The sequence below is a fragment of the Ictalurus furcatus genome, chromosome 1, assembly GCF_023375685.1.
Source record: "Ictalurus furcatus strain D&B chromosome 1, Billie_1.0, whole genome shotgun sequence".
In the NCBI taxonomy this organism is placed as follows: domain Eukaryota; kingdom Metazoa; phylum Chordata; class Actinopteri; order Siluriformes; family Ictaluridae; genus Ictalurus; species Ictalurus furcatus.
In genome coordinates, this window is record NC_071255.1 from 13,793,525 (window position 1) to 13,821,249 (window position 27,725).

Below are 27,725 nucleotides of genomic sequence, written 5' to 3' on the forward strand. Positions count from 1 at the left end.
ACCTACTTTTTCCATTTTGTCTGACTTGTTAATGTGTTTTCGGATTTGTCATTTTGTTTATAATTTGTTGTTTTGTCTTTGGATTTGTTATTTTATTTCCGGAGTTGTTATTTTGTTTTCATATTTGTGTTTTGTTTTGCACTTCTCGGCCACAGTACTCTCGCCTACGTAAAAACCCACATCTGGTCATGTCGACTTTAATTTTGATCAGGAAATTTGGTGGGATTTCACGTCAGATGATTAACAAGGCATCCCTAAGGCGAGCACTGACCATGAATCAGTCCAAACACTATTGAATCATTTCATTTTTAGAAACCTACATAATAAAACTGACCGGAGAACACCTCGAAGTTTATATTAAAACCCTGGTTCATTGGTTCACCTGGAGATCAACACCTCCTAGCGGCGAACCATGGCACTTTCGAACCATTTCGAAACAGTGATGACGTAACGAAGCCGCGTTTGCTGAGATCACGTGACTTGGCCAGTTTGATTCGCGCTCCGAGCCACTGACTCGAAACAAAAGATTTATAAAGGTTTCGAAGCTTCATGAAGCAGTGTTTTGAAAGCGCCCATCACTACTATTAAATGCTTTCCCTCCTAATTTCCCTTGTTGCAATACACGTGTGGAGAGAATGGTTTTATTGTTTGTGGCTTTTTATCAGGGGAAATGCGCTCTGTGTCCACTAGGAGGCTGACTAATGAGGCACTTACCCGGATACAAAACATTCGCTTCATATTGCGTGTTTGGTAAAATAAATATTTTATCTGTAAGGTATTTATAGATCACCTCAATTCTGTAGCGGATCACGTTGCGCCCCGTGTGTGGGTTTTAGCCACAAGGCAAAAGCAAATGTTTGCATGACATAACTGGTAAGTAAATGGTTTGTGCTAAGCTTGTTTGGTAGGCTCGCTAGCTAGCTAGCATACGCGCAGAGCTTGGTTGCTAGGGAGTTGGAGGCTGTTGGCGTTTGCATTTGATAGCTATTCAGTGTCAGTTCGTTTATTATTATCATTATAATTTTCCTCCGTATTTTCGCTTGGACTTTAAAATAGCTGTCGGAGCAGGACAGCATTCACATAAGTGAAGTGTATTTTGCGTCACAGCGTCTTTTTGTAATCGGGTGAATTTCCGATAGCGTTAGCTGTGTTAGCTGGTTAGCTTTCTGTTCTCTGTGGCTAGCCTGACTAGCTAGCTGTCTGCGCAGAAAGGTAACGTGCCACTTATGTTAGTTACACTTAAACCGATGTGCAAAAGCTACGCTTAATTTATTATTTTTTATCTTAAATTGGTGTATCTTATTTTATTTGGGTTGTAATAAGGCCTAACCAAACGGACTGCTGGTGATACAGTACCACACTTAAGAAGACCATAACTAGTGGCGCTGTTTGGACGCGCAGGCCTTTTCGGCCATTTTTGTTGACATTCCTACTCTCCCTTCATCTCGCATGTAGTGATATAGCTGGAAAAGTTTTATATACTGAACTCGAAGGAAGGCTGACACATGTTAACGTTTGCAAAGATTTTAGATTTAGTATGATTATATATTTAAAAATAATTGAGTTGGTAAACAAACAATTAATTACTGGAGGGTTTTCTAACCGCAGTACTTAGCTAACGCTGCCTGTGAAGTCAGTCGTGTAGTCCAGTGCAGAGGTAGCTGTAGTTCAGTAGCTAGCTATCATTGTGGCACCTTTACTGAGTTGTAAACACTACAGCCAGTCAAAAGTGAAAGCCAGCTGTTCAATTTAAATAATCAAACAGCAAAGTCTTTATTATAACCCAGTCTTGAATCAAAAATATGCTGTGTTTGTCAGTTGCACTTATTCTTATTCTCTGCCTCTATAGTAGTGAAGACCAGTAGTCTCCTCTGGATTGGCCAGTTTGGCTTGCATCTATGAACTCGTTGGTGCCTACCACCTCGGCCGTCAGTAGCCCTGTTAGTTCCCTGGACTCCCCCCTCTCTGTCATCAGTTCATCCACTGGCTCTCCGGGTGTGCCAGTGACCCCTGCGGTGGGTTACGGACCCATCAGCAACCAACAGGTGGGCCACAGGCAATTGCATGCACAAATAAAAGCCATGTGACGAAAACTGAAATGATTTCCTTCGCTGCACTACTTTTCACACTTGAAATAGTTTTACTCTGGCTCATTCAAAACCCCGGGTATAAACAGGATCCTGGGTTATCTTTTTCGCACTGCTCAAAAATCCTGGGTATTCATAATCTTGTGTTTCACACTATACGTTCCTAAACCCTGTCTTAACGTTCTTATTTGCAGTGTCAGCAACCGTGTTCGGTTTAAAAACAGCGCGTGACTGGTTTAAATACCAGCTTGTCTCGTGTTTTCGCATCTGTGAGAAAAAATATCGCCACGTAAATCGTCCTTGGGTTTTCAAGACTTCTGAGACACACTAAGGCAAGATTACAGAAATTTATTTAAAAAAAAATTCCTTCAAACGATGTGTAAGAATTCCCTTTCAGTTCAGATGGAAATGAGGAAAGCGGAGGCAGGCCTGTGACTATTCAAAGGGGGCTCTTTATTTTATATTTCTTAAATTATTTATTTGAGCTTTTCAACCGTTTTATTTTACTGCACACACACAAGCCAGAGGGGATATATATATATAATATAATATAATATAATATAATATAATATAATATACACTCATGTATTTTCTCATCTGTAAGTTGCTTTGGTTAAAAGCGTCTACTAAATGAATAAATGTAAATATACACACACACACACTACCTGCCAAAAGTTGACACACTCATTTTTCATTTATTATTATTTTTTCACATTTTAGAATAATAGTCATCAAAACTCTGGAGTAACTCTGTGATTTCAAAAAAAAAAAATCAAAAATAAATCAAAATAATTTAGTATTTTAGCATCTTCAAAGTAGACCCCCTTTTTTGCCTACAATTTCCAGAAATGTATTCTTGGCATTTTCTCAACCGATTTCTTGAGGAATCGCCCTGAGATGCTTTTTAAACAGTATTAAAGGAGTTCCCACCGATACTGGACTCTTATTGGCTGATTTTTGGACTATTTCGCTCCGAGTCATCCCTTTTAAAAAATAATAATTTGTTTTTGTAAATAAAATGTTATTCATTTCTTTCAATAGAAAACTATGTTGGCACAATTATATTATTGTCTATAACACCGACTTCAAACTTTTAATCATACACCTTCACAATAAAAGGTTTTTAAGATCATGAGAAACATTTCAGTCAAGTGTCCCCAAACTTTTGACCAGTAGTGTACATGTTTTTCTCTGGCTTGTTGCGGGAGGCCTTAAAAACACAGACGCACGTGAGTAACCTCGGATTAATGAGACACAGATGAGAATTGTCACGCGTTACCTGCTGGTTCGACCTGCCTTCTCTCTGTCCACAGCTGACACTCGACCAAACCCCCGCTGCCACACGCTGCAACTACTGTTTACACAACACACAGGGTTTCTGTGACTGTACAAAGCATGTGATAGGAGGCACACGCTGTTCAATTTCTGATTGGGTCTGTTGCTAAGCATCTAGTCGTAACATTTTAACACTGTACACCTCAATGCGAACACTATCAAAAGTGGGTTTCATAACCCCTGGTAAATAGCTGCGCTAACCCTGCTTCTAAATTACAATTGTGAAACGTTCCTCTACCTGGGGTTAAAAGCGGGGTTTAGAACGACAATAACCTGAGGTTAAGTACAGCGCTATAGTGTCATTAATCCACACTTGGGGCATAGACGACAATGAGTTGACAATTCTTTAAATATTCTACTTATTGTGGAATATAATTTACCCCCTTCCCCATGTCTTCATGCTTCTCTTAGATTAATTCCTCGATGTCTGAGCTGCACACGGTTAGCAGCTCTGACGATGTGAAGCCATCTTTTGTTCTGAAGTCTCCAGGAGGCACTGGGCCAATGCTGTCCCAAAAAAGACTCTGTGCCATCTGTGGGGATCGCTCCTCCGGTGAGTACTTAGGAAGGTCATACCAGGTTTACAGAGGCTTTAAGATTTAATTTCCTATAATCAAGTAGATAATTTTAGCGCTGACGTATTCACTGCTGTGTCATTTGTTTTGGTTTATGAATTAGTACCTCGGCTGTACATTTCTTATAAACGACTTGGGTTTCCAGCTAATCTTTAATGTATACCAAAATCATAATATTGATCCCGGATCAGTGCTGATCCAAGATGCTTAGTAAAAGTAATCCTGCCTCACAAATTCTTTACTCTCTAATTTCTGGTTCCTTGTTCAGGGAAGCACTATGGGGTGTATAGCTGCGAGGGCTGTAAAGGCTTCTTTAAGCGCACAGTGAGGAAGGACCTGAGCTACATCTGCAGAGACAGCAAAGAGTGTCTTGTGGACAAACGCCAGCGCAATCGTTGCCAGTACTGCCGTTACCAGAAGTGCCTAGCCATGGGCATGAAGAGAGAGGGTGTGTATTTTGAGTTGTGCTTTCATCGTTATGTCACGGGGATACCATTGCCATTGCTTGGTCTTATCTTGTTTTGGTCTTTTTGGCCCTATTCAGGCTTGTCCTTAAGATTTGGATAATACTGCATGGCGCTAAGTTCATGCGAACAGAGTCCTGATGTGTTTTATGATCCTACCACTTGGAATAAATTCAGCACGTGGCCACATTATGTTTATAGTATGAACACTGTGTTCCTGACAACATAAATAAATTGCAATTGGCCAGTGTTGCTAGGTTCACATTTTTACCATGGAGTTAAGCTATTTCTGAACTGCCCATGCTATTGATGCATGTAATAGGCTTTTTTTTTTTGTTTAAAAAAAGAAAAAATTCTGTATTACGGGGTTAATTTTGCCTAGAACAAGCAGCACTAAAGAGTTTTGTGACTAACTTTTTTTTTTCAATGATAAATGATACCTGAATAACAATTCATCCTCCTGCACAAAATATACAACAAACTGTAATCACATTTTCATCAGCAAATAAAAACAAAACAAAAATGTCAGAGTATTTGTAGGGTGAAAACAGCAAGGGGAGCTTTTTATTTTTTATTTTTCTCTACGGTGAATACAGTTCACACTTGGGGTATGAAAATCCTTATTCCGTGCACTCCACAGCTGTTCAAGAGGAGCGGCAGAGGAATAAGGACCGTGATGGAGATTACGACTGTAATACTGCAGCCAATGAGGAGATGCCTGTGGAGAAGATCCTGGAAGCTGAGGCAGCTGTGGATCATAAGACAGAATTGCACTCTGCAAGCAGCTCTACTGGTGCCGTGAGTGTTTATCTCACTGTTCTTGATAGTGAGCTCTAGAGGACTTGACTGTTTTGGTGGGCTCGATATCTCGCACACTCGAAAGGTCCTACAACTTGTAGTGGACCATTATAAAATTAGGGCCACTAATTTTATAACATGTTAAAATAAAAAAATACTCACACTCTAATGTGATGTCTGCTCAGGTTTACAAGGGCCATTATTAACAGATAGTTTTGGTATTCATTGGTTCCCTTTAACAAATAACAAAAATCTATAGCACTTCAGTTCTTTTGTCCTTTAATAAATATTATGCAAGACAAACTAAACGAATAGTAAACATATCCAGCGTGGACTGAACACTTCTTAATCAAGAGATTTAAAAAAATTGTGTTTTATATTTCTATGGTAATAGTGTGTTGCATTGTGATAGACAAACAAAAGTAGTCATTACGGCAAGAAAATACCAGAATATGGTTACATTAGCTCTAGCTGCTGGTTGTTAGCAGTATTTGTTGTTATGTATTTGTAGTAGTATTAGTTATGTGTTTGTTTACTTAGAATAATTGCCTGTACACTGAAGATGGGACTCTACAGTAACCAAGCAAGTTATTAGCTATAACTCAGCTCATTTATAAAACTGAATTAATACGATCTAAACTATGCATGTACGTGCCATGTTGAACAGCAGCAGAGATACTTTTTGAATTCTTGTATAGCGAATAGCACTGATAAACTGCACATTTCATTTTAATAATTTAAGCCCCCATGTGAGCACATTCTATGTGTCAAAGGCCAGCACGGCTTTATCTGTTTGGCAAGCATGGACAGGGGAAGCTAAGATGCATTCGAAAAAGATGTTTTGTTGCCCTTCTTTGAAGTAAGACAACGTTATTAAGGCTATTAAGGGTCATATAGGATGCTAAAAGGAAATGCACATGACCATATATAACACAGTTTGTTTTTGTTGATCTTAAAAGTTGCAGACATTATGACTTTATAACAGTCACAAAAGTTCTCAGTATCATCAGTCTTCTCAAGCCTAGTGTCTACAAACGAACTGAAACTGACAAGCAGCAAGAAAATGCACAACTAGCAAGCCGGATCAGCCATCACACCTGTTTTGCAGTGCTATACAGGCCGCCTGTCTCATTTAAGATTGATTTTAATAAAAATTCTCCAATCGTCCTCACTGTTTATTGTGAATCCGGAGTGATAAAAAAAACAAAAATCAAGTCCTTCATTTTCTAACACTCGGGCCATTTTTAGCTAGTAAGCACTTAGGGCCCTGAGCTCAATAAGAATAGTGTAATGCATTCAATTTTGACCATATTTGGAGCATTTACAGTGCCCTCCACTAATATTGGCACCCTTGGTGAATATGAGCAAAGAAAAATTGTCTTTATTGTTTAACCTTTTGATCTTTAAGAAAAAAAAATACTTGTTAAATATGTGTGTGCAACAATTATTGGAACCCCTATGAATTCATATGAGAAAAATATATTTGAAGTATGTTCCCATTGATTTTTAAAAATACAAATAATTGTACACCTTGGTGACTAGGAACAGGAAATTGTTCAACCATGACTTCCTACTTCCTATTTCACAGGGGTATAAATATGAGGTAACGCATAGGCCAAATTCCCTTATTCATTCATAACAATGGGTAAGACCAAGGAATATAGCTGTGATGTGCAGCAAAAGGTTGTTGAGCTTCACAAAATGGGAAGTGGCTTTAAGAATATAGCACAAGCATTGAAAATGCCCATTTCCACCATCAGGGCAATAATTAAGAAGTTCCAGTCAACTGGAAATGTTATGAATCAACCTGGAATTGGACGTGTGTCTATATTGTCTCAATGCACTGTGAAGAAGATGGTTTGAGTGGCCAAAAAATCTCCAAGGATCACGGCTAGAGAATTGCAGACATTAGTTGTGTCTTGGGATCAGAAAGTCTCCACAACTACAATCCGAAGTCACCTACATCACTACAAGCTGTTTAGAAGGGTTTCAAGAAAAAAGCCTCTACTCTCATCCAAAAACAAACTCAAGCGTCTTCAGTTTGCCAGACACTACTGGAACTTCAAACAGGATCGGGTTCTATGGTCAGATGAAACCAAAATAGAGCTTTTTGTCAATAAACACCAGAGGTGATTTTGGTGCGCACAGAGAGGTAGCCATATGGAAAAGTCCCTCATGCCCATGGTTAAATAGGATTAATGTTTTGTGGCTGTTTTTCTGCCAGAGGACCTGGACAATTCGTAAGTCCATGAAGCCATGTATCCTATCAAATATCAACAGATATTAAATGAAAACCTGACTGCCTCTGCCAGAAAGCTTAAAATGGGCCATGGTTGGATCTTCCAGCAGGGCAGTGATCCAAAACATACATCAAAATCAACACAAAATGGTTTACTGACCACAAAATCAAGGTCCTGCCATGGCCATCCCAGTCCCGTGAATCGAAACCCATAGAAAACCTGTGGGGTGAACTGAAGAGGAGAGTCCACCAGTGTGGACCTTGAAATTTGAAGGATCTGGAGAGATTCTGTATGGAGGAATGGTCCATACTCCATTGTCCAACTTCATCAGGCATTATAGGAGAAGACTCGGAGCTGTTATCTTGGTAAAGGGAGGTAGCACAAAGTATTGACTAAAATGGTGCCAATAATTGTTGCACACCTATATTTTAGAGAGTGTTGGGTTTTTTTTTTTGTTAGCTTGTTTTGGATAAACCTGTGTTGTGTTTGCAGTTGTTTGATATCCAAGAGAGCAGAATATTTGTGGGAATATATTTTTTTCACAGCCTTCTTTGCTCATATTTACCAAGGGTGCCAATATTAGTGGAGGGCACTGTATGCTTCAAATATCTGAAATTCACCACAGTTTTACATACATGTTCAAACAACTTTTAATCATATCTATTCTAGTTCTTTTTTTGTCTCTTCCATTCATGATATACCAAATTCTTATACTTTTTATGCACGTAAAGTAGCTAAAGCACTTTGACCTGAATTTTCAAGACCTCTTCATATGATGATTATCCCTTTCACTATCATCACAGTAAGGTTCTGAGAAAAACTCTCCCTTAACTCTCCCTCTCCTTTAGGCCATCGACCCAGTGACAAACATCTGCCAGGCAGCAGATAAGCAGCTGTTTGGCCTGGTGGAGTGGGCCAAGCGCATCCCACATTTCTCAGAGCTGCCTCTGGATGACCAGGTCATTCTGCTACGTGCAGGTAGAAGCGTTCACTCTCTACATTTACAGACTACTCTCCTGTACACACAGTACATATTTTCACACTATAACTTGTAAGCCAGGCCTCTTACTCGAAGAGGCAGGATATGCTTGTCTGTAAATGATCATGCCACCAATGACTATCCTTTTTAATTTTTGAAATAAAGTTGATTCTGGTGAGTAAAGTACAATATTTTTTTTTTTTTTTTTTTTTTTTTTTTTTTTTTTAAGAATATCAACTCCACAATTGATTATATGCACATACAGTGCCCTCCACTAATATTGGCGCCCTTGGTAAATCTGAGCAAAGGCTGTGAAAAATTGTCTTTATTGTTTAACCTTTTGATCTTTGATTAAAATAAATCACAAATATACTCTGCTCTGATGGATATCAAACAATTGAAAACAAAACAAAATATATGTGTAAAATCTTTGTTAAATATGTTGAGCAACAATTATTGGCACCACTATGAATTCATATGTGGAAAAATATATTTGAAGTATATTCCCATTTATATTTTACTTTTTATTTTATATATATATATATATATATATATATATATATATATATATATATATATATATATATATATATATATATGTGTATGTATGTATGTATGTATATGTGTGTGTGTTTGTGTGTGTGTGTGTGTGTGTATGTAAGTACACCTGGGTGACTAGGAACTAGTTTTTCAACTATGACTTCCTGTTTCCTGGGATAGAAATATGAGGTAACGCATAGGCCAAATTCCCTTAGTCATTCATAACATTGGGTAAGACCGAGGAATATAGCTGTGATGTGCGGCAAAAGATTGTTCCATGAAAGATCCTGCCGTGGCCATCCCAATCCCCTGACTTGAAGGGGACAAGGATGGTAATATTAGTGGAGGACACTGTAGTTATGTTACCTGGTTAGGCTTTTAAAACTAGGATAAAACCTTTTCTAGAAGTAAATGGACTTCACATCTGTGTTTCAGGGTGGAATGAGCTGCTTATTGCCTCGCTTTCTCACCGCTCCATCGGGGTGGAGGATGGACTTCTGCTGACTACAGGCTTGCACGTGCTCAGAGACAGGTGACCCATCACTTCAGCTATGTATTGTTTATGATTAACAATAATCATTTTTAATGAATTAATCTCGAGGCATTAGTACTAATACTTCAGGTGCTATTCATCTACATAAAAAACGACTTTTTCTAATGGAAACGAATCAGATGAAGTTATGCATGTTCATTTGAACAGAGATATAATGTTGAACATTAAATTTACATGTTTAATAATTGACAACAATACAATTATTTTAACATAAGAATTAATTATTAATAGAGAAACATTTTGCTGTTGATGCTAGGACTGGGTATTGCGACCAATTTGCTGAATCGATTCTTATTTACAGTGGCAAGAAAAAGTATGTGAACCTTTTGGAATTTCATGGTTTTCTGCATAAATTTGTCATAAAATGTGATCTGATCTTCAGCTAAGTCAAGGCTATTGATAAATATAATGTATCTAAAATAATAACACAAAAAAAATTCTGATCTTTCATGTCTTTATTGAGAAAAACAAAAAAAAAACCTCATAGTGCTTGTGGAAAAAGTATGTGAACCCTTGAGTTAATGACCTCAAAAAAGCTTCTTTTTTTTTGCACACCTGGAGTCTTGTTAAGGAAATGAGCTTGGAGGTGTGGACTACAGCTACTTTGACTGATAAAAACCCCTCAAACTTTTGAAGTTTTCTCTGCACAAGAAGCACATGCTTATGTAAGCCATGCCTCGCCAAAAAGAGCTTTCAGAGGATCTACGATCAAGAATTGTTGATTTACATAAAGCTAGCAAGGGTCACAAAGTGATTTCAAAGACTTTAGAAATTCACCAGTCTACAGTTAGGCAAACATTCTATAAATGGAGACACTTTGGGACTGTTGCTACTCTACCAAGTATTGGGCGCCTAGTCAAAATGACGACAAGAGCACATCGAAGACCCTTTCTGAGGTAAAGAAACAACCCCGAATGACAACCAAAGATTTGAAGGCATCATTGGAACTGGCTAACATCTCTGTTCATGAGTCTACAATACGTAAAACACTGAACAAGCAAGGTATCTATGGCAGGACACCACGAAGGAACCCACTGCTTACTAAAAAGCACATTGCTGCATGCCTGAAGTTTGCAAAAGAGCACATTGACACTCCACAGCAGTATTGATAAAATGTTTTGTGGACTGATGAAACTAAGATTGAACTATTTGGAAAAACCACACAGCACTACAACTGGCATAGAAAGGGCACGGCATATCATCATGAAAATATCATCCCAACCGTAAAGTATCGTGGAGGAAACGTCATGATTTGGGCCTGCTCTGCTGCATCAGGGCCTGGCCAGCTTGCAATCATTGAGGGGAAGATGAATTCCCAAGTATATCAGACAATTCTTCAGGATAATGTGAGAATGTCTGTATGTCAGCTGAAACTGTGTAGAAGTTGGGTGATGCAACAGGACAACGACCCAAAACACCGGAGCAAGTTCACAACAGAATGGCTTCAGAAAAACAAAATCCGCCTGTTTGGAGTGTCCAAGTCAGAGCCCGGACCTCAACCCAATAGAGATGCTATGGAATGACTTGAAGCAAGCCATACACATGAGACGTCCAAAGAATATGACAGAGCTAAAGCAGTTCTGCCAGGAAGAATGGGCTAAAATTCCTCCTGAATGATGTGCAGGTCTGATCCACAGCTACAGGAAGTGCCTGGTTGAGGTTATTGCTTTCGGGGGTGTCAACCAGTTATTAATTCTAAGGGTTCACTTACTTTTTCCACTGCCATTTTGAATGTTGAATGAGTGTGTTCAATAAAGACATGAGGGATCAGAATTTATTTTGTGTTATTATTTTAGGCACATTATATTTGTCAATACCCTTGACTTAGATGAAGATCAGATCACATTTTATGACATATTTATGCAGAAAACCATGAAATTCCAAAAGGTTCACATACTTTTTCTTGCCATTGTATATGGTTTTGATTCGATTCAATATTGATTAGTTATCAATGTTTCATTTAAAATGTTAGTTTTGCAGACATGGAATCCATGTTTTAATATAAATGCTGGTAAGTGAAACCCTCTTAGCTATATTACTGAAATACACATTTACATTAACAATAGGGCACACACAATTATGTTTAATTCCTTTTTATTTTGAGTAACAAACATTGTAACAAGAAATCATAAATATGTGCATACAGTGCACACAAGGTAGGTACAAACAGCACACTGCACATTACTGTGAAGTAAAAAAAATACATTGTAAATGTGCAACAGTGAAATTCATGAACATCTTGAAACATGTTTAAGAAATAAAACCGTTTTCAAAATGAAACCATGAAAGACGATGACATGTTCAGGACGAGAGGCGAACTACAGATAATATTCGAGGATTTCCCAAATTCATATAGTTTCATTAAATTGAAGATTGATTAAATTTGGAGAATCGATATTTTTTTTTACTCAGCCCTAGTTGATGCAAACACGTCTTTTGATCTACACAAGCGTTTGCTTGTGCACCTCCTTCTCTGTCCCTTTTGTTTCAAAATGAGTTAAAACCCTAGTCATCTTCCATTTGCTCCTTTTTTTTATTTTATTTATTTATTTATTTTTTATTTTGCCACTTTCTCAGCCGTCATTGTTCTTTTCTGTTTTCTATTTGGGTCACGATGTCAGCTCTGTGCACAAACGTTCTGCACCCAGCTGTGTGAAGTTTCCTCAAAAGACATACGAGTTACTTTCGAGGATACTTAAAACTGCGTTTCAGCAGGTTTTTTAAATCTATTTTTTTCCACATTTAGTTCTTTTCGATGTTTGTAGTATATAGCCAGCATATAGATTAAATTCACAGTAGCATCCAATTAAAATATTCCCAGCCTTCGATTTACTACAGCTGTTGATCTTGTGTGATTAGATTGAGTCTCGCATGGCCAAGAGTCCTGCCAGTCAGCAGACCTCAAGCCAGATGTGGATAGCACTTAGGCTTCCTTTGCAAGCTGGCTAGTGTTTGCGGTTGTGTTGTTACATACACAGCACACATCACAATGTTGTCCGCTTCTGACTAGTAAGACTCCTCTACAGGCAGTTTACACACTTGTCGTTTATTAGGTTTGTTACTCCTCTTAAAACTTTAAGACAGCATTGTTTAAAAATATGTGTTCTTTTTAAAATTGCAGGTAGTGCGATTTGAAAATCAGGCTGGTTCAAAAACTGTGGAATGGGAACGTTTCGGAGGTGTTTACCATGTACTAATGAAGTCTGATGCGACATGCACAGCTTTTATAACATGCTCTATGTATTTCTTGCTCCCTCTCTCTCTCTCTCACCCTTCACATTTCTCTGTGCCGTTTTTGCACTATTCAAATGAATTTTGTTTCCCCATTGTGATCTTTTGTTGTGCAAGCTAGCAAATGTGTATTATAACAAATTTGATTAGCCCAGTTTGTATAGTGTACATGTAACGCAGCCTTCATAATGTATTTTTAAGCCCTCTATTGACTGCTTTAAACATGAGCTTTCATGTATTGAAGCATTTTATTGAGACGTGCTGTATTGTCTCACAAGGAGAGATATTCACTACTACTAATAATAATTCCTGTGTACACTTATTTATATCTCTACAGGGAAAGTGCACGCAGCCCTGAGGTGGGGGCCATATTTGACAGGTATTTGACAGGAGAATCAGACTCCTCACTTTTTACTGCTGACTTCTGCTCATTAAATAATGCTAATGATTTGTAAGCTGTAATCAATCCTTCACCAATGTGATGTTAATTAGCAATCATTTGAAAAATGTTCATAAGCTCAGCATCTCTTTATTAAGCTGAGGATGGTGGTTTAAAGCAGGGAAATCTAAAAAATACAGGATCTGCTGTACTGGGAATTGGGATTTGCGGTTCTAAGTTGTTTTTATTATTGTTTAATCATTCTCTCTCTCTCTCTCTCCTCTTCCCCACTGTAGAGTGCTCACTGAGTTGGTAAACAAAATGCGAGATATGCAGATGGACAAGACTGAGCTTGGATGTCTGCGAGCCATCATCCTCTTTAACCCAGGTGCAGTTATCAGATCTTTGTGGTTACAGGGTTTTGGAAGAAATATCTGATGTGCAAAAATCCATTCAGCATTCACTTTTAACGTTTTTAAATTTTATTTTCATTTCTGCTCTCTCTAGTAGAAAAAATGCTATGATATGATAGAAAAAAACAACAACAACATTTTGTAATCTGGATTGTGAAGAACCACAGATTAATCTCATGGCTACGTGTAGCAAATCAGCACACATTCAGAAAGAATTCAGGGCTGTTAGGGACTGATCTGATAGTGTCAGCATGCCTCAATGAAAAATGCACTCGCTGAGGGCAAGCATTCAGAAACTCGCACTTGCCTGCCAAGTGTGTAAAGAGGTGTATAGTACAAAAAAAAAAAAATTCAGAGTAAGATTCAAACACCTTCTGTTAGTCACTGGCAGGTTATGAGTTCTCTAGCTGGGTAATGATACAAATTCCACAACTAGGATAAATGAGCTGACTTCCCACCAAATTGGAGAACAAACAAATTGTTCACCAAGAAAAGGCTAAATCGTTATTGCTTGTGAATCATTTTTCCCCCCTCAATTACAATATTATATTGGACTCTCTCCTGTTTATTTTGTTTGCTTGCTCACTCTCTCCCTGCTCTCTGATTGGCTGATTCACCTGTCAACGTGTAGTGAGAAGTTGGAGTGGGACAGATGTGTCAATGTTTGACGTATGTGAGCCGCCATATGAAGTGTATACATACATAAATTTCCTGCTAATTTTAAACCCTGTCAATTGGAAATAATTCCATTCAGACAATTCTGGATTTATTATACCTGTTCTTTGTCTAATTTGTAATACACATGTACAATTTTACCATACTATACACACACTACATTTTTCAAAGACTATACATACTATTCTGCACAAGAACTACTTGAACTATTTTGCACGAAGACTATTTGCACAAGGATAATTTATTACTAATGCACTTTCTTCATGACTGTTACAGTTTACAACTGCCAATGCAGTCCATAATCTTGCACCTTACTTCTACTGTAAATACCTTGTTTAAATTGTCAGGCTACCTGCGTTTAATTGTCTTTGTACATGTACACTGCGCAGTGACCGTTGAATCTCCTCTCATCTCATTTTCACACATGCATATACAAAATATCACATTGATTGGCTGATGACAAAACTGTCATTGTGATAACCTTGGAATTTTAAACCCAAGTTTTGTTCAAAGCATAAATCAAAAGTAAAGAAAAGAAATGTTTTCTATGTAGTGATGCATTAATGGCATTTGTTTTTCAGCAGAAAGTGTTCATTTTAGTTAAAATAACAGTCATTTTAAGGCCTGTGCAGTAACCTGTGTCAGTCTGCTCTGAAGCTTGAATCTTTTTTTCCTCTATGTTTTTGTTTAGATGCCAAAGGTCTGAGCAACACGAGTGAGGTGGAACTCCTGCGAGAGAGAGTGTATGCATCCTTAGAGTCCTACTGCAGGCAGAAATACCCTGAGCAGCAGGGGAGGTATGCTAATTCTTTCCCAATAACTCTGAGATTTTTGCATTGTAACCTACTGTTACTCCATGCTAAGCCTCAAGCTGACTTTACAAAAACCTGCTGGTACATGCAGAAGCAGGTTTTTAAAAAATTCTTTGGAGAACAACCATACACTATCAGCCAATGTAGAAAGCCCATTGGCGATATCATTAATGTATTATTGAATTTGAATCTGTCAGTTACCATATTTAAATGCAGATTGTCGCTACTAGGGTTGATTCAAAAATGCTTTTAAATGTTGGAGGGTGATTATGTTGGTTCTTTTCCCCCTCGCTTTTAAATAGCTTATGAATGCCTGTGCGGCCGTGCGCATTTCACTTTCGCCCTTTCGATTTAATGCCAATTCGGGGGCGGAAATTGCTTGAATGGTGGGTTCATTATTATTAATGCGATAACTGAAATCTGACTCCTGTTGATCTGTGCTGCGAGTGTGACTCATTCGGCTCATGCTGAATTGAGCAGACCTGTTCAGTTTTTAACTGTAGCATCCGTTCTCTAACCGGACTAATTAATTTTTATTACTATAAAAAAGCAAAAATGACCGTGGGGGCAGTGCCGCAATGGGTAAGTGACATAATCGGTGTGCGGCTGAACACCTGTAACACTGACTGTAGCTGTAACCTAGGATGCAGTATTTTCCACCACACAGATTTCTCATGGCTGCAAGTTTCACGCCCACGTTCAGAAAGAATTCAGGGCTGTTGGAGACTAGCCTGATAGTTTTAGCAAGACAAAAGGACACGCCTAATAAAAAAAAATACAGTGATGATGAAACATCAAAACACTTTACACAATACAAATTGTGACATAAGGTGCCCTCCACTAATATTGGCATCCTTGGTATATATGAGCAAAGAAGACTGTGAATAACTAACTTTATTGTTTAACCTTTCTATCTTTTGTTAAATAAATTCACAAAAATATTTGTTACAGTGATCCAAAACATGCATGAAAATCAACACCAAAACAGTTTACTGACCACAAAATCAAGGTCCTGCCATTGTGATCCCAGTCCCCTGACTTGAAAACCTGTGGGGTGAACTGAAGAGGAGAGTCCACCAGTGTGGACCTCGAAATGTGAAGGATCTGGAGAGATTTTGTATGGAGGAATGGTCTCAGATCCCTTGCCATGTATTCTCCAACCTCATCAGGCATTATAGGAGAAGACTCAGAGCTGTTATCTTGGCAAACGGAGGTAGCATAAAGTATTGACTAAAACGGTGCCAATAATTGTTGCACACCTACATTTAAAAGTTTATTTATATATATATATATATATATATATATATATATATATATATATATATAAAAACCTGTTTTGTTTGCAATTGTATGTTATCCATGTGAGCAGAGAATTTTTATGAATGTTTGGGACAAAAGATTTCTTGGCTCATATTTACCAAGGGTGCCAATATTAGTGGAGGGCACTGTTCCTAAAGTTTCTATGGTGCAACTGACATTTTACACCAGGCTAGTTTGAAACTAATGTGGTTTAATACCGAGTTTACACCATAACTTGTGGTCAACTGGTACAAACGACTGCAGTATGTTGATATGAAAACTGAGCACTAAATAAGCCCTCAGTAATTTGATGTCTTGTGTATTTGGTTGTATGACAAACAGTTAGTCAACGTGCACAATCATGTGTTAAACATAACATTGAAATTTTACAAGGAACATAAGATTTATTTACATAAATCTACATATAATTTATGTCCATATCAAGAGAGGAAATCCCTGAGATTTTGCAGGTGAACAGAATTCATTGATCTTTTATTTAAAAATAAATAAATTCTACTTATCCCGTTCTCTCTTTCATCACCTAGATTTGCTAAGCTCCTCCTCAGGCTGCCTGCGTTGCGCTCCATCGGACTCAAGTGCCTGGAGCACCTTTTTTTCTTCAAGCTGATCGGAGACACGCCCATTGAGACGTTCCTGATGGAGATGCTGGAGGCTCCCCACTAGCTTTGCCCTGAGAGAGGCTGGGAGATGACATCACTGTGACTGCACTTTTCAAACTCAGGGGAACTTGAGCAATTGGCCAGCCTCCAGTCCGTGATACACTTGTTGCTAGGTTTGTCTTTTTGTAAGTGCAAAACAGAGTCTGAAAAAAAAACAACCCAAGACTTGCCATGAACTTAGAGGATGTTGGTGCTATATTTCAGTCATAAGTCTTGAATTCAGTTTCCTTCCTAGCTTACACGGGATTTACATTTTGATAGAACCATTTAAGGCTTTTAAAATTGTGGATGTTGAGCTTTATTTGTCTGTAAGTGTGCTCCTCCATCATCTCGTCAGTGTGGTTTCTTTTAATCCTTAAGGGACTAATTTATTCAGCTCAGACCTTAAAGGACTGACGATACGAACAACTGAAAGAACAGTTAGAAAGAAAGAGAAAAAAAAAAACTGTTTTAAAATCTATAAGCTGACATTGCTCTCCCAGTTAAGCTAGCCTGGCCAAACATGTATGCAATGAAACTTAATGCACAAACGTCTGGAGAAAAGCTCATTATGATGTGCAATTTGCAAAATAATGTTAGTCAAATATTTTGGAGTTGATTCCAGGGAAGCTAGGTCTTACCATGTGCTCATAGATATAGATCATGGGTGCTTGACTGATCTTTTACATGCTTGATACTTCGTACTGTGTTTTTTTTTCTCTTCCTCTTTCTTTTTTTTTCTCTCTTCTTTTCAGTTTGCAGTTTTGGTGAAAACTGAAAAAATAACTAGGATACTTGGTTCACTAAATTAGCCATGCATTGCTTTATGACTGCAGTGTTCCAGCCTGAAGTCTGTAAACTGCTTATGACTTTGCTTTTTCTCTCAGTTATTCGTTTTCATAGTACATGCTTGTTTTATCACATATCGCATAACCTTGTAACTTGAGTTATGATTCCTTATGTAAACTGCACTATACCAGTTCAAATATCAAATATTTGACCAAAAAGGGGTCATATTTGTGTATCCTTTGGTGCTTTTAAAAGATATGTTTTAATGTTACATCCCTGAAAAAAATGCACATGGAGATTTGTAAGCAAGAAACGGATATATTTTAGCAAAGTTGAACATGAGCAATACTAAATTTATAATGCAAACGTGTATTCCCTTCTCATTTCTGAATGAAAATTTGTCAAAATTGTTCTAGTACTGTGCAAACATTTGTTCAGGGACAGTGAAACATGATTGCTACAAAAAAGCAGAAAAATTCATATACATTTATGGTGCCCTTCACTAATATTGGCGCCCTTGGAAATATGAGCAAAGAAGTCTGTGAAAAATTGTACATTATTTAAACTTTTGATTTTTTGTTAAAAAAAATTTCACAAAAATACTCTGCTTTCATGGATATCAAACAGTTGCAAACACAAAACAGGTTTTTATTTATATATATATATATAATATATATATGTGTGTGTATGTCCAACAATTATTGGCACCTTTTTAATCAATACTTTGTGCTACCTCCCTTTGCCAAGATAACAGCTCTGAGTCTTCTCCTATAATGCCTGATGAGGTTGGAGAATACATGGCAAGGGATCTGAGACCATTCCTCCATACAGAATATCTCCAGATCCTTCAAATTTCGAGGTTCATGCTGGTGGACTCTCCTCTTCAGTTCACCCCACAGGTTTTCTATGGGTTTCAAGTCAGGGGACTGGGATGGCCATGGCAGGACCTTGATTTTGTGGTCAGTAAAGCATTTTTGTGTTGATTTTGATGTATGTTTTGGATCACTGTCTTTTTGGAAGATCCAAGCATGGCCCATTTGAAACTTTCCGGCAGAGGCAGTCAGGCTTTCATTTAATATCTGATGATATTTGATAGTCCATGATGCCATGTATCCTAACAAAATGTCCAGGTCCTCTGGCAGAAAAACAGCCCCCAAACATTAAAAAAAAGCCACCACCAATATTTTGAGATACTAGTTTTTTGATTTCCGTAAGCTGTAATCATCAAGATTAAAACAAAAAAAGGCTTTAAATATTTCATTTTCTGTGTAATGATTCTAGAATATATGTGAAAGTTCCGCTTTTTAAATTTAATTATGGAAAAAAATGAACTTTTCCATGATATTAAATTTTTAAAACCTGTACTTCAAATGTATTTTTCTAATGAATTCACAGGGGTGCCAATAATTGTTGCACACCTATAATTAACAGTTTTATTTTGTATGAACCAATGTTGTGTTTGCAATTGTTTGATTTCCATGAGAGCAGAGTATTTTTGTGATTTTTTTTTTTTAAACAAAAGATCAAAAGGTTAAACAATACAATTTTTCACAGCCTTCTTTGCTCATATTTACCAAGGGTGCCAATATTAGTGGAGGGCACTGTATATTCCAATCATTGCTTTTAGTTGATTTGTACATCTAAAATACAAAAAAGACCTTAGTTTGCACTGTATTTCCTGTGAATCCCAGTTTTCTGACTCTTTGCTCTTTTTTTTCGTAGTGATGTTTTTTTTTTTGTTGTTTTTTTTTTTTTTTAAGATTTCAATTAGATTTGTAATCTTGCTGGTTTTTGTAAGATCTTTGCTTTGCTGTTGTATTTTTGTGTCCATGCCAACAGCTTCGGGGACGAAGACCACAAAGACTTTGAAATGCAAGTTCCCTATTGGCAGAAATGTTTACTACACCTTCGGGTTGTTTTGTATGGTCCTGTACAACCACCATCTTTACTGCATTAGACATGTTTGTGTCTGTCATTGCACTAAATTTGTCATACAATGATGATTGTAATGATCCTCCATCAGGTTCTCCATCATTAGAGCTCAATTTAGAGGAGCTTGATGGCACTGCAAGTGAACCATATGGACACGACCCTAAATAAAAGCTGGTGGCATCAGGACTTGTGTTCAGTCCGTCATTGACTGGATGAGAATAATGATGTCGTTTGGCTCTAGTAGAGCCTGAGCACTAAACAGATTGCACTTGAATCAACAAAAGACCTAATTAGCTAATGATCAAGCTGTGTTTAACCTTAATCATGCACTTGGAGAAATACAAAACGCTGCCGTGCTCTGGTCTTCCAAAACCTCATCATTCGCAGACTTGCATTACAGCAGGAAATAGGTTCAATATATGGAACCTGTCATAGGTGGATGAATAATAAATTCATTAGCGGTGCTTACCTAGTTTCATGTTCTGTTTACCCAGAAATCTAAATGCCTAGGTTAAAAGGAATACTAACATGCGACAGTGTTGGGTGAGGTAGTAGTTAATGCAGACTGTCGGAAACAAATGGGTATATGAATTCCTAGTGAGGGCATGACAGTGCAGCCATAGCTCATATCCTTTCCTGATAAGTTTTGTATGTAGCACATCGTTTCGGCGGCCTTGACATTATGACTACGTTTACATGCACATCAGAATTTATCAGTGTTCTAATTAGTACCGAGCCACGTAAACACCGTAATCCGATTAAGACGGTATTCTGATTCCCACCAATGGAATGTACCTGTTTTACCTGTTGCATGTAAACACCTTATTCAGAAAATCCTGTGAACTTAGATATATGTGCATGCTCAGTCCTCGAGAAATTGTGGGTGCTAACGGATACTACTGAAAGTGAACGAAAGGTCAGTTTACAATACTATTTTTCAAGTTGTTTCGGTATGCAATGCTGTGCGCACATGTCACGACACCGGTCAATGGCAACCCGCTTACGTTTCTATCATAACCTCTCGCGCTCAGATTCAAGCAGCTACCTCGCTAGTGTGTGGAGATGGCGAAAGGAAAGTATTCAGAGGCGCATCGAAAATTTCAAAGTGACTGTACTGAAACTGAAAATATGCTTTTATTTCCAGCTCATGTGCTCTGCTATGCCTGATTTGCACAGAACATATTCCCTCGTTTAAAAAAAATCAACTGTTAATAGCATTTCGAAACCCACCGTGCAGCTTTTGCAGCAAAGTACCCAGGGCGGATAGGTAGGCGTGCATAGCGCTCCAATGTAATCCGCAAGCCGGACGGCAGCAGCTGCAAGCTTTGCTGGCTCGTTGTAGATTTGTAAAGACAAACTATTCAAACCTTTTACTGATTGAGGATATGTAGTCATGCATGTTGAGTATGGCAACTGAATTGTACTTACAAAGTGACCTAATCAGGCAATATAATTTAAAATAAAGAAAAATGATTGAGAGAACCCCAGAATGTGGGTGACGCCACTCCCTTTTGAATGTTCCAAACATTTTATAGGGGGAAAATGTGTTCTGATAACAGGGCTGAGTGAATGTTAATAAAATGCACATTTTGTCCCAACCTATAATCGATAACTCAAGGAAAAGTATGTTTTCCACGAGTTTTCTACCATAGGTTGCGAAAGTGATTGCAGTGAAATTGACAGGTCTCCATTCCTTCGTTGCATTGTCGGCGTGAAAGCACTCGACATGACCAGCATTTCTCAGGATGCTTCATAAAAGCTTTTTTTATTGCAAGATTTGTATACAGTATATACTTTTTTCGCTGTGAGTATTAACAAGGTAAATTCACATTCTTGGTACTCTTATTCAATACCCACTATTTATGGCACTTGCAGCAAAATGTTGGACATGACTCAATTCTATATACTTAAGTGCAATGATCTCGAAAGGCTTTTGAGCAGGAGTGGAAGGTGGGTGGGTTACAAGGACCAAACATGTTTCAAGTTTGTGCAAAAAAAGGAAAAAAAAAACATTTTTTTTTTTTTTTACACATGACAAAAGCAAACATCGCTGAGCATCAAACTGACATGACAGAAACTCCCTTTGACTCAACTCGCCCGCTTTCTTAGTTTTAAACAATGCATGGCTTGCTTATTTTTCTTAAATTATAATCATCACAGAATAACACTGCTTCTGACCTATAATACACTATTCTATACAAATGCAACAGATGCAAAAATAAAAACAAGAGATTTACACAATTGTACAGCATTTGTCTTCTTAGGGAACATTTAGTTTCTACATTAGATTTCTAGTTCATTTTCCTTTTTTTTTATTTTTTTTATTTTTTTACAGTACTCTATTATCTGAAGAAGACATCAGACAAAAACAAATACTTCTTGTTAATACTTGACATTGCTTTAAAATGACATGATACACGTAGTAAGGTGCTGGGAGGTACTACTGGGTCGTGTAGTACAGCTGTGTGGATTGTCAGAATGATGTTTTGGGTTTCACACTAGAGAATTGACATTTCGTGATTATTATTATTATTATTATTTGTGTAACCGAATCACACTGAAGTGTTCCTCCTAAAAACCTCTAAAACCAGAGTGCTGCTGTGCTGAAAAGACCACGTCCTTCTGTCTGTTTCCAAAAACACTACGTCATGACTGAATGCCACAAGTATAATTGTCATGTATCGCACGATACCAAATTAAAATAGAGTTTATAACAGTTAACATCAAGGCAGCATTGAAGTTCTTCTTGGGCTAAGACTAGTGTTGATTTGTGTCTGGAAACAGATATATGCCTATTCTTGTTGAACGCTTTTAGCAGATGGATTACAGTACAAATGGCAGAAGGTGCTGCAGGTCAGCATTGTGTATCAGAAAAGTTGTTGCATATTACTGATCATGTTTTAATCTCAGGCTCAATTTAAAATCTGTATCAAATGAAAAAGGAAAAAAAAACGTGCACAAAAAACAACCTCACTAATACCACAGCAGTGCAGAGAGAATCACGCCTTGATATCTACGTCAGTGATTTCTATAAATCTGTGCTCTGCAGTTTCCATTGGACACGAATGCTGAATGTGCTACTAACCAAAGCAGGCAAGATTTCACTAAACGGCTTATATTTGATAACCAGGGTGCAAGAGATCGGCCTTGTTGACAGCACTGATCTTTGGGTTCACTCTCAAGGCCACAGTGGTAAGAAAGACTAGTACGCGTGTCTCTATAGAGAGCTCATTCTTCACTAACAGGGCTACGAGTGTGTGTGTGTGTATTAGAGGTTTAGGTACTAGAAGGTTCAACGGCAGCTGATACTGTGCTTGTCTTTTAAAAAAATGCAGTAAAAGTGGTAGCTGTTAAGAAATATCAGTCTTTCAATCAGCATGCTTAGGTTGCAGTGTCCAGGATCAGGTTTTTCCAGATTTGGTGTGTGTTGAGTGTTGAGACCCTGAGCTGCTAGAATCTATTCTAGTCACACTTGCATCTCAGAGCCACTGGCCAATCCCAGGGCCTGTGCCTCCTCTGGGGTGAGCCCATTCTTCAGTGTTCTTCTTACTGCAGAAGGAAATAAACAGACATTTGTTATTCATGAACACAGTTTTAATTTTCTTAGCCAATTATCCCTAATAAACCATAACTGTTAGAATAGTTTTGAGAAATGTTAAATCTAGCCATATAGTTCTCGAAGTACTAAGCTGATACTTGGTGCTAAAGTACAAGCACTGACAAAAGTAAAGAATGTACTGTTAGAGGTATGAGCTAGAGTGTTTTTATTTTTAAATCGCATCCTACACTCTCCTGTAAACATGCGACCAATCCCGTCCACTCCGGCAGAAGGTTTGGCCAACCCTGTTCACATCTACAGAAAATGTGACCAATCCTACCTGCTTCTGCAGAACCTTTGACCCATCCTACCTGCTTCTGCAGAACGTTTGACCAATCCTACCTGCTTCTGCAGAACCTTTGACCCATCCCATCTCCTTCTGCAGAACCTTTGACCCATGCTACCTGCTTCTGCAGAACCTTTGACCAATCCTACCTGTGTCTGTAGAAAATGTGACCCAATCCTTCCTTCTCCCACAGAACCTTTGACCCATGCTACCTGCTTCTGCAGAACCTTTGACCAATCCTACCTGTGTCTGTAGAAAATGTGACCCAATCCTTCCTTCTCCCACAGAAAGTTTGACTAATCCTTCCCATTCCTGCAAAAAAGTTTACCTAATTCCACCCATTCCAGCCAAAATGGTGACCAATACTTCCCACTCTTCACGAATAGTTTAACCAATCCCACCTGCTTCTGCAGAACGTTTGACCAATCCTCCCCATTCTTGCAGAACATTTGACCAATGCTGCTGTCTTCTTCAGTAAACTTGACCATTCCTGCTCACTCTTGCAGAAGTTTTGACTAATCCTACTTGCTCCCCCAATACATTTGACATCTCCCATCCACTCTGCATAAACTGTGACCAATCCTGCCTTCTTTCCCATAGACAGTTAGGGAATGTGGCCTTTATTTGTCCTGTGAGCTTCAAATCATATCGCCTGCTCCCCTTGCAAGAAAGTATAAAACACCTGACCTATTTGTCTGGCTCACAGGATCCCAGTCCCAATGCACAAAGCAAAATGCCAGTACACAGTGGAAACAAATTACAAGCAAAGGCTTAAACATATCCTCTTAGGATTGAACGTTTATAACTTTTCTGTGGAAGCTGTTCTGGTGCAGGTCAGAGACTGAGATACCATGCAGTGATCCATTGTTTCTGTTTAGTGTAAAATAAGACAGTACTATCCTACAAAATTAGGTTCTACATACACAGGTACACAGTGTATAGCGCATATAGTGTACTGGCTATTGTAACTGTTTGTCCTGTCACGTATTGTGTCATGTAGTGACTTACATGACTTGCGGTTAGCTCTTGAGCGTCTCCGCTCGCGAGGCTGACTGCGCTGGCTGGGGCCCTGAGTTGCCGACTTTACTATGCGCTCCATGATCTCATCTGCTGTGTCTTCCATGCAATTAGACGTGTCTTCACTAGCAGAAGACCACAGTCCCATGCGGCCTATATCAACACAAAAAACACTGTTAGTTTTTTGCTAACTTGATAATTGTTCCATAGCTCGAGAGTGCATTTGAGATCGATCGAAAGTTACAGGACTGTAGGTTTGTAAGCACCTCGGCTGGCTCTGGTGCGGGTGCGCAGGCCGGGCAGGACTGAAGGGGTGGTGTCTCCGAGCTGCATACTGTTTCGCAGCACTGCGGTCATCTGCTCGTGTTCTGCTACGTCCTCAGCGCAGTCAAGTCCCTGCAATGGCGCGTCCTGACCATCTGCTGAAGCGCCTGCAAACTTACCGCTCTGTGGAGGAAAGAACAGACAAACGGCAGATAAACCCAACTGTCCGGCGTCTGTGCCACACCTCTTTCCTTTGGCCTCTGGTAGTCCAGTCTCTTGGCTTGCAGGTTTTTTTGTGGATAATTTGAAATTTTCCATGCAGGCATTTGTCAAAAACAATCGGAACAACTATTTCTAGCATGCACTGTAGATCAGCAAAGTGCACACTGAGCTTCGTTAGTATCGTTAGTCTGTTGTATTTTCATTAGTGGGTTGACAGTCAACAGGACACGGCTGCTCAAGAATAATCAGTGGAAAGCAACATGATACTAATGTTAATCTACTGTCCATTGTGTGTTTATTTTAATGATCTCATCGACATTATCATGAAATATCTGTATTTAACAAACCGCTTATAGCTTCCACATGGTGACCCTGCTCCCTTCCTTCACTTCCTATTCTCACAGCTTGTGTAATGGGATCATAAACACATTGCCTCTCTGCAGGCCCTTTCAACACCAGCTCCTCTGCTGATGGTCACTGTGTGTGTGTGTGTGTGTGTGTGTGTGTGTGTGTGTGTGTGTCTGAAGGCGTTATTAGTGAAAGTGACTCTCTTAGGGCTGGTGTACATTTTCCACAATTCCATCATGATCAGTATGATGTAATCTCTGATGGGACTTTTCTTTTCTCTGGCCACTGACTGCAAACCGTCATTTCATGAGAAAATAAATATTTAAAGTTAATGAGTGCACATGAAAGTGCACATGGGGATAAATGGGACTTCACGTGCACACACACAAGCTACAACTGCACACAGCCACGCATACCTCACTATCTTCTTCATCCTCACTCTAGAAATGAGAAATGGAGACATGATGGAAGAAAGAAAGAACAAAACGACAAATGATAGGTGTTGACAGAGAAGAGAACAAAAATCTATACAGGATGTATAAACAGTTTATATATATGAAAAAAAAAAAAAAAACGTTTTTAAACTCGGGTACTTTTCTCGCTTGGTAAATGAGCGCTGTTCCATTTCATGCTCTTCCAGACTTTGTGACCTGCATAAGGTCCTGATGGAGACTTTCTATATTCTATATTAAGATCTTGGAATAGTTGCAAATGGTGATCTAGTGGAGTTCACAATATAGCAAGACAACCTGTACACCCAGAGCAACTGTTAACTGGCCACACCAGTCACTGCATACATGCCGCTTCACTGCTGTTCTTTAGGTGAATGAAAAGAGTTGGATTTTCACACTGAGATTAGACGACGAACTGCTTTTAAATCAAAGTGTCCCTCGCCAAACTAAACAAACCGTGTAAGGCCTCCCCTAACCGGGTTTCCCCCACAGAGACAGGCTTTAGCAGGTCATGTTTGAGGAATCAGGGGTAGCCTCAGGCACAGCTACAGTACCACTGATATTAATTACACAGGTCTGCAAGCACTCTTCTGGTGTTCGGCAACGGGAATGGATCAGGTTTATTACATTTGCTGGGTATTAAACTATTAATGACTCCCCACAGACTCACTGCACTGTAAATAGCAACCTTTTAGCTATTGGAATTTACTAATATAGCATATATAGAACACTTGAACTAGTTAGACTAAAGTTTTTGTTTGTTATATAACTTAGATGCTGCAGTCACAAAAATAATAATACAAATCCTGGGATCCTGACCCCTTCTGCTTCCTAGACCTGCCTATTCCATCCTCATGCCCTACTTCTGGTTGGAGTTCTCATCAATTGAAAATCACTCCGTGCTGTTAAGGTTAGCCCCACATGGACAGCCTATAGATCACTGAGATTACTGAAGATGGTACCACTTAAAAACCATGAAGATGGCTTAGGACTACACTTGCCACAAACAGTTTTGCACTCAAATCTCCATCAGTGAACATTGGATAAGTTCAACATAACAGAGTTCATGTATAAACTAATGGATTTTCCTGGTTGCACAATTGCACGTGTTGACCATGTAGTGTTAGCACATTTATTTTATTTATTTATTTATTTATTTGTTTGTTTGTTTATTTAGAATCGCACTATCCGGTGTCACTTGGTTGACATCCCTCTTGAGTCTGGTTCCTCTCAAGGTTTCTTCCTCATATTTTCTCAGGGAGTTCTTCCTTACCAGCGTCGCATCTGGCTTGCTCATTAGGGATAAATTCATACATTTAAAATGTATATCCTGAATGTATTTATTTCTGTAAAGCTGCTTTGGGACAATGTCCATTGTTAAAAAGCGCTACACAAATAAAATTGAATAGAATTTAGAATCCAGTTTGATCAGTGTTGAACTGCTCCATCTGGTGGAGGAAGTGTAGAACTGAACAATGTACTATAATAACAGCCATTAGAGGGCGCACTCACGTCAGTGATCATTTTGCCCCGGGTCTTGTTCCTTTCCCTGTGGTTAGCTCTCTTCTGTTTCTGCTGCAGCACTCTCTCCCTGGTGGTGCGATACTCCAGCGCAAACTCACTAAGGATCTTACAGAAGCGGTGAATGCTGACCTCCTTCACTGCGTATGCTGGGTGGCCCAGGAACAGCAGAAAGGCATGGAACCTGCAGATCCCACACAGAGAAGTTTACACCTCCTGCAGCCTACACTTGAACTGCCATGCTTTATTCACTAGCC

At 38.7% G+C, this 27,725-nt stretch overlaps 2 protein-coding genes across 5 annotated transcripts in view; one reads left to right on the forward strand and one right to left on the reverse strand.

Annotated features, from left to right (window-relative positions):
* The first annotated feature begins 513 nt into the window (after window positions 1-513).
* rxrbb (retinoid x receptor, beta b) lies at window positions 514-27,666 on the forward strand. 3 transcript variants are annotated; one of them, XR_008386185.1, is made up of 12 exons: window positions 514-873; window positions 1,850-2,045; window positions 3,834-3,975; window positions 4,266-4,445; window positions 5,102-5,259; window positions 8,348-8,477; window positions 9,454-9,550; window positions 13,140-13,181; window positions 13,478-13,569; window positions 14,961-15,066; window positions 16,926-17,173; window positions 27,529-27,666. XR_008386185.1 is itself a non-coding variant. In XM_053627442.1 (11 exons), exons 2-11 carry the CDS (start codon window positions 1,899-1,901, stop codon window positions 17,062-17,064), a joined length of 1,233 nt encoding a protein of 410 aa, XP_053483417.1. In that variant the 5' UTR covers window positions 514-873; window positions 1,850-1,898; the 3' UTR covers window positions 17,065-19,944. The 3 variants fall into 3 exon arrangements, 2 of the variants coding, with proteins under 2 accessions (XP_053483417.1, XP_053483426.1); XM_053627442.1 differs by lacking the exon at window positions 27,529-27,666 and having other exon boundaries at window positions 16,926-19,944; XM_053627451.1 differs by lacking the exons at window positions 514-873; window positions 27,529-27,666 and adding an exon at window positions 909-1,212 and having other exon boundaries at window positions 16,926-19,944.
* fhod3b (formin homology 2 domain containing 3b) overlaps window positions 21,332-27,725 on the reverse strand; it is a 126,401-nt gene continuing 120,007 nt past the window's right edge. Inside the window, exons 24-27 of one of the 2 annotated variants that reach the window (XM_053627418.1) lie at window positions 27,460-27,652; window positions 24,928-25,108; window positions 24,653-24,814; window positions 21,332-23,309 (exon numbers count right to left, since the gene is read on the reverse strand). In XM_053627418.1, coding sequence (XP_053483393.1) covers window positions 23,227-23,309; window positions 24,653-24,814; window positions 24,928-25,108; window positions 27,460-27,652 — 619 coding nt within the window. In that variant the 3' untranslated portion in view covers window positions 21,332-23,226. The remainder of the gene's footprint in view (window positions 23,310-24,652; window positions 24,815-24,927; window positions 25,109-27,459; window positions 27,653-27,725) is intronic. The other variant, XM_053627427.1, reaches the window with a different exon arrangement.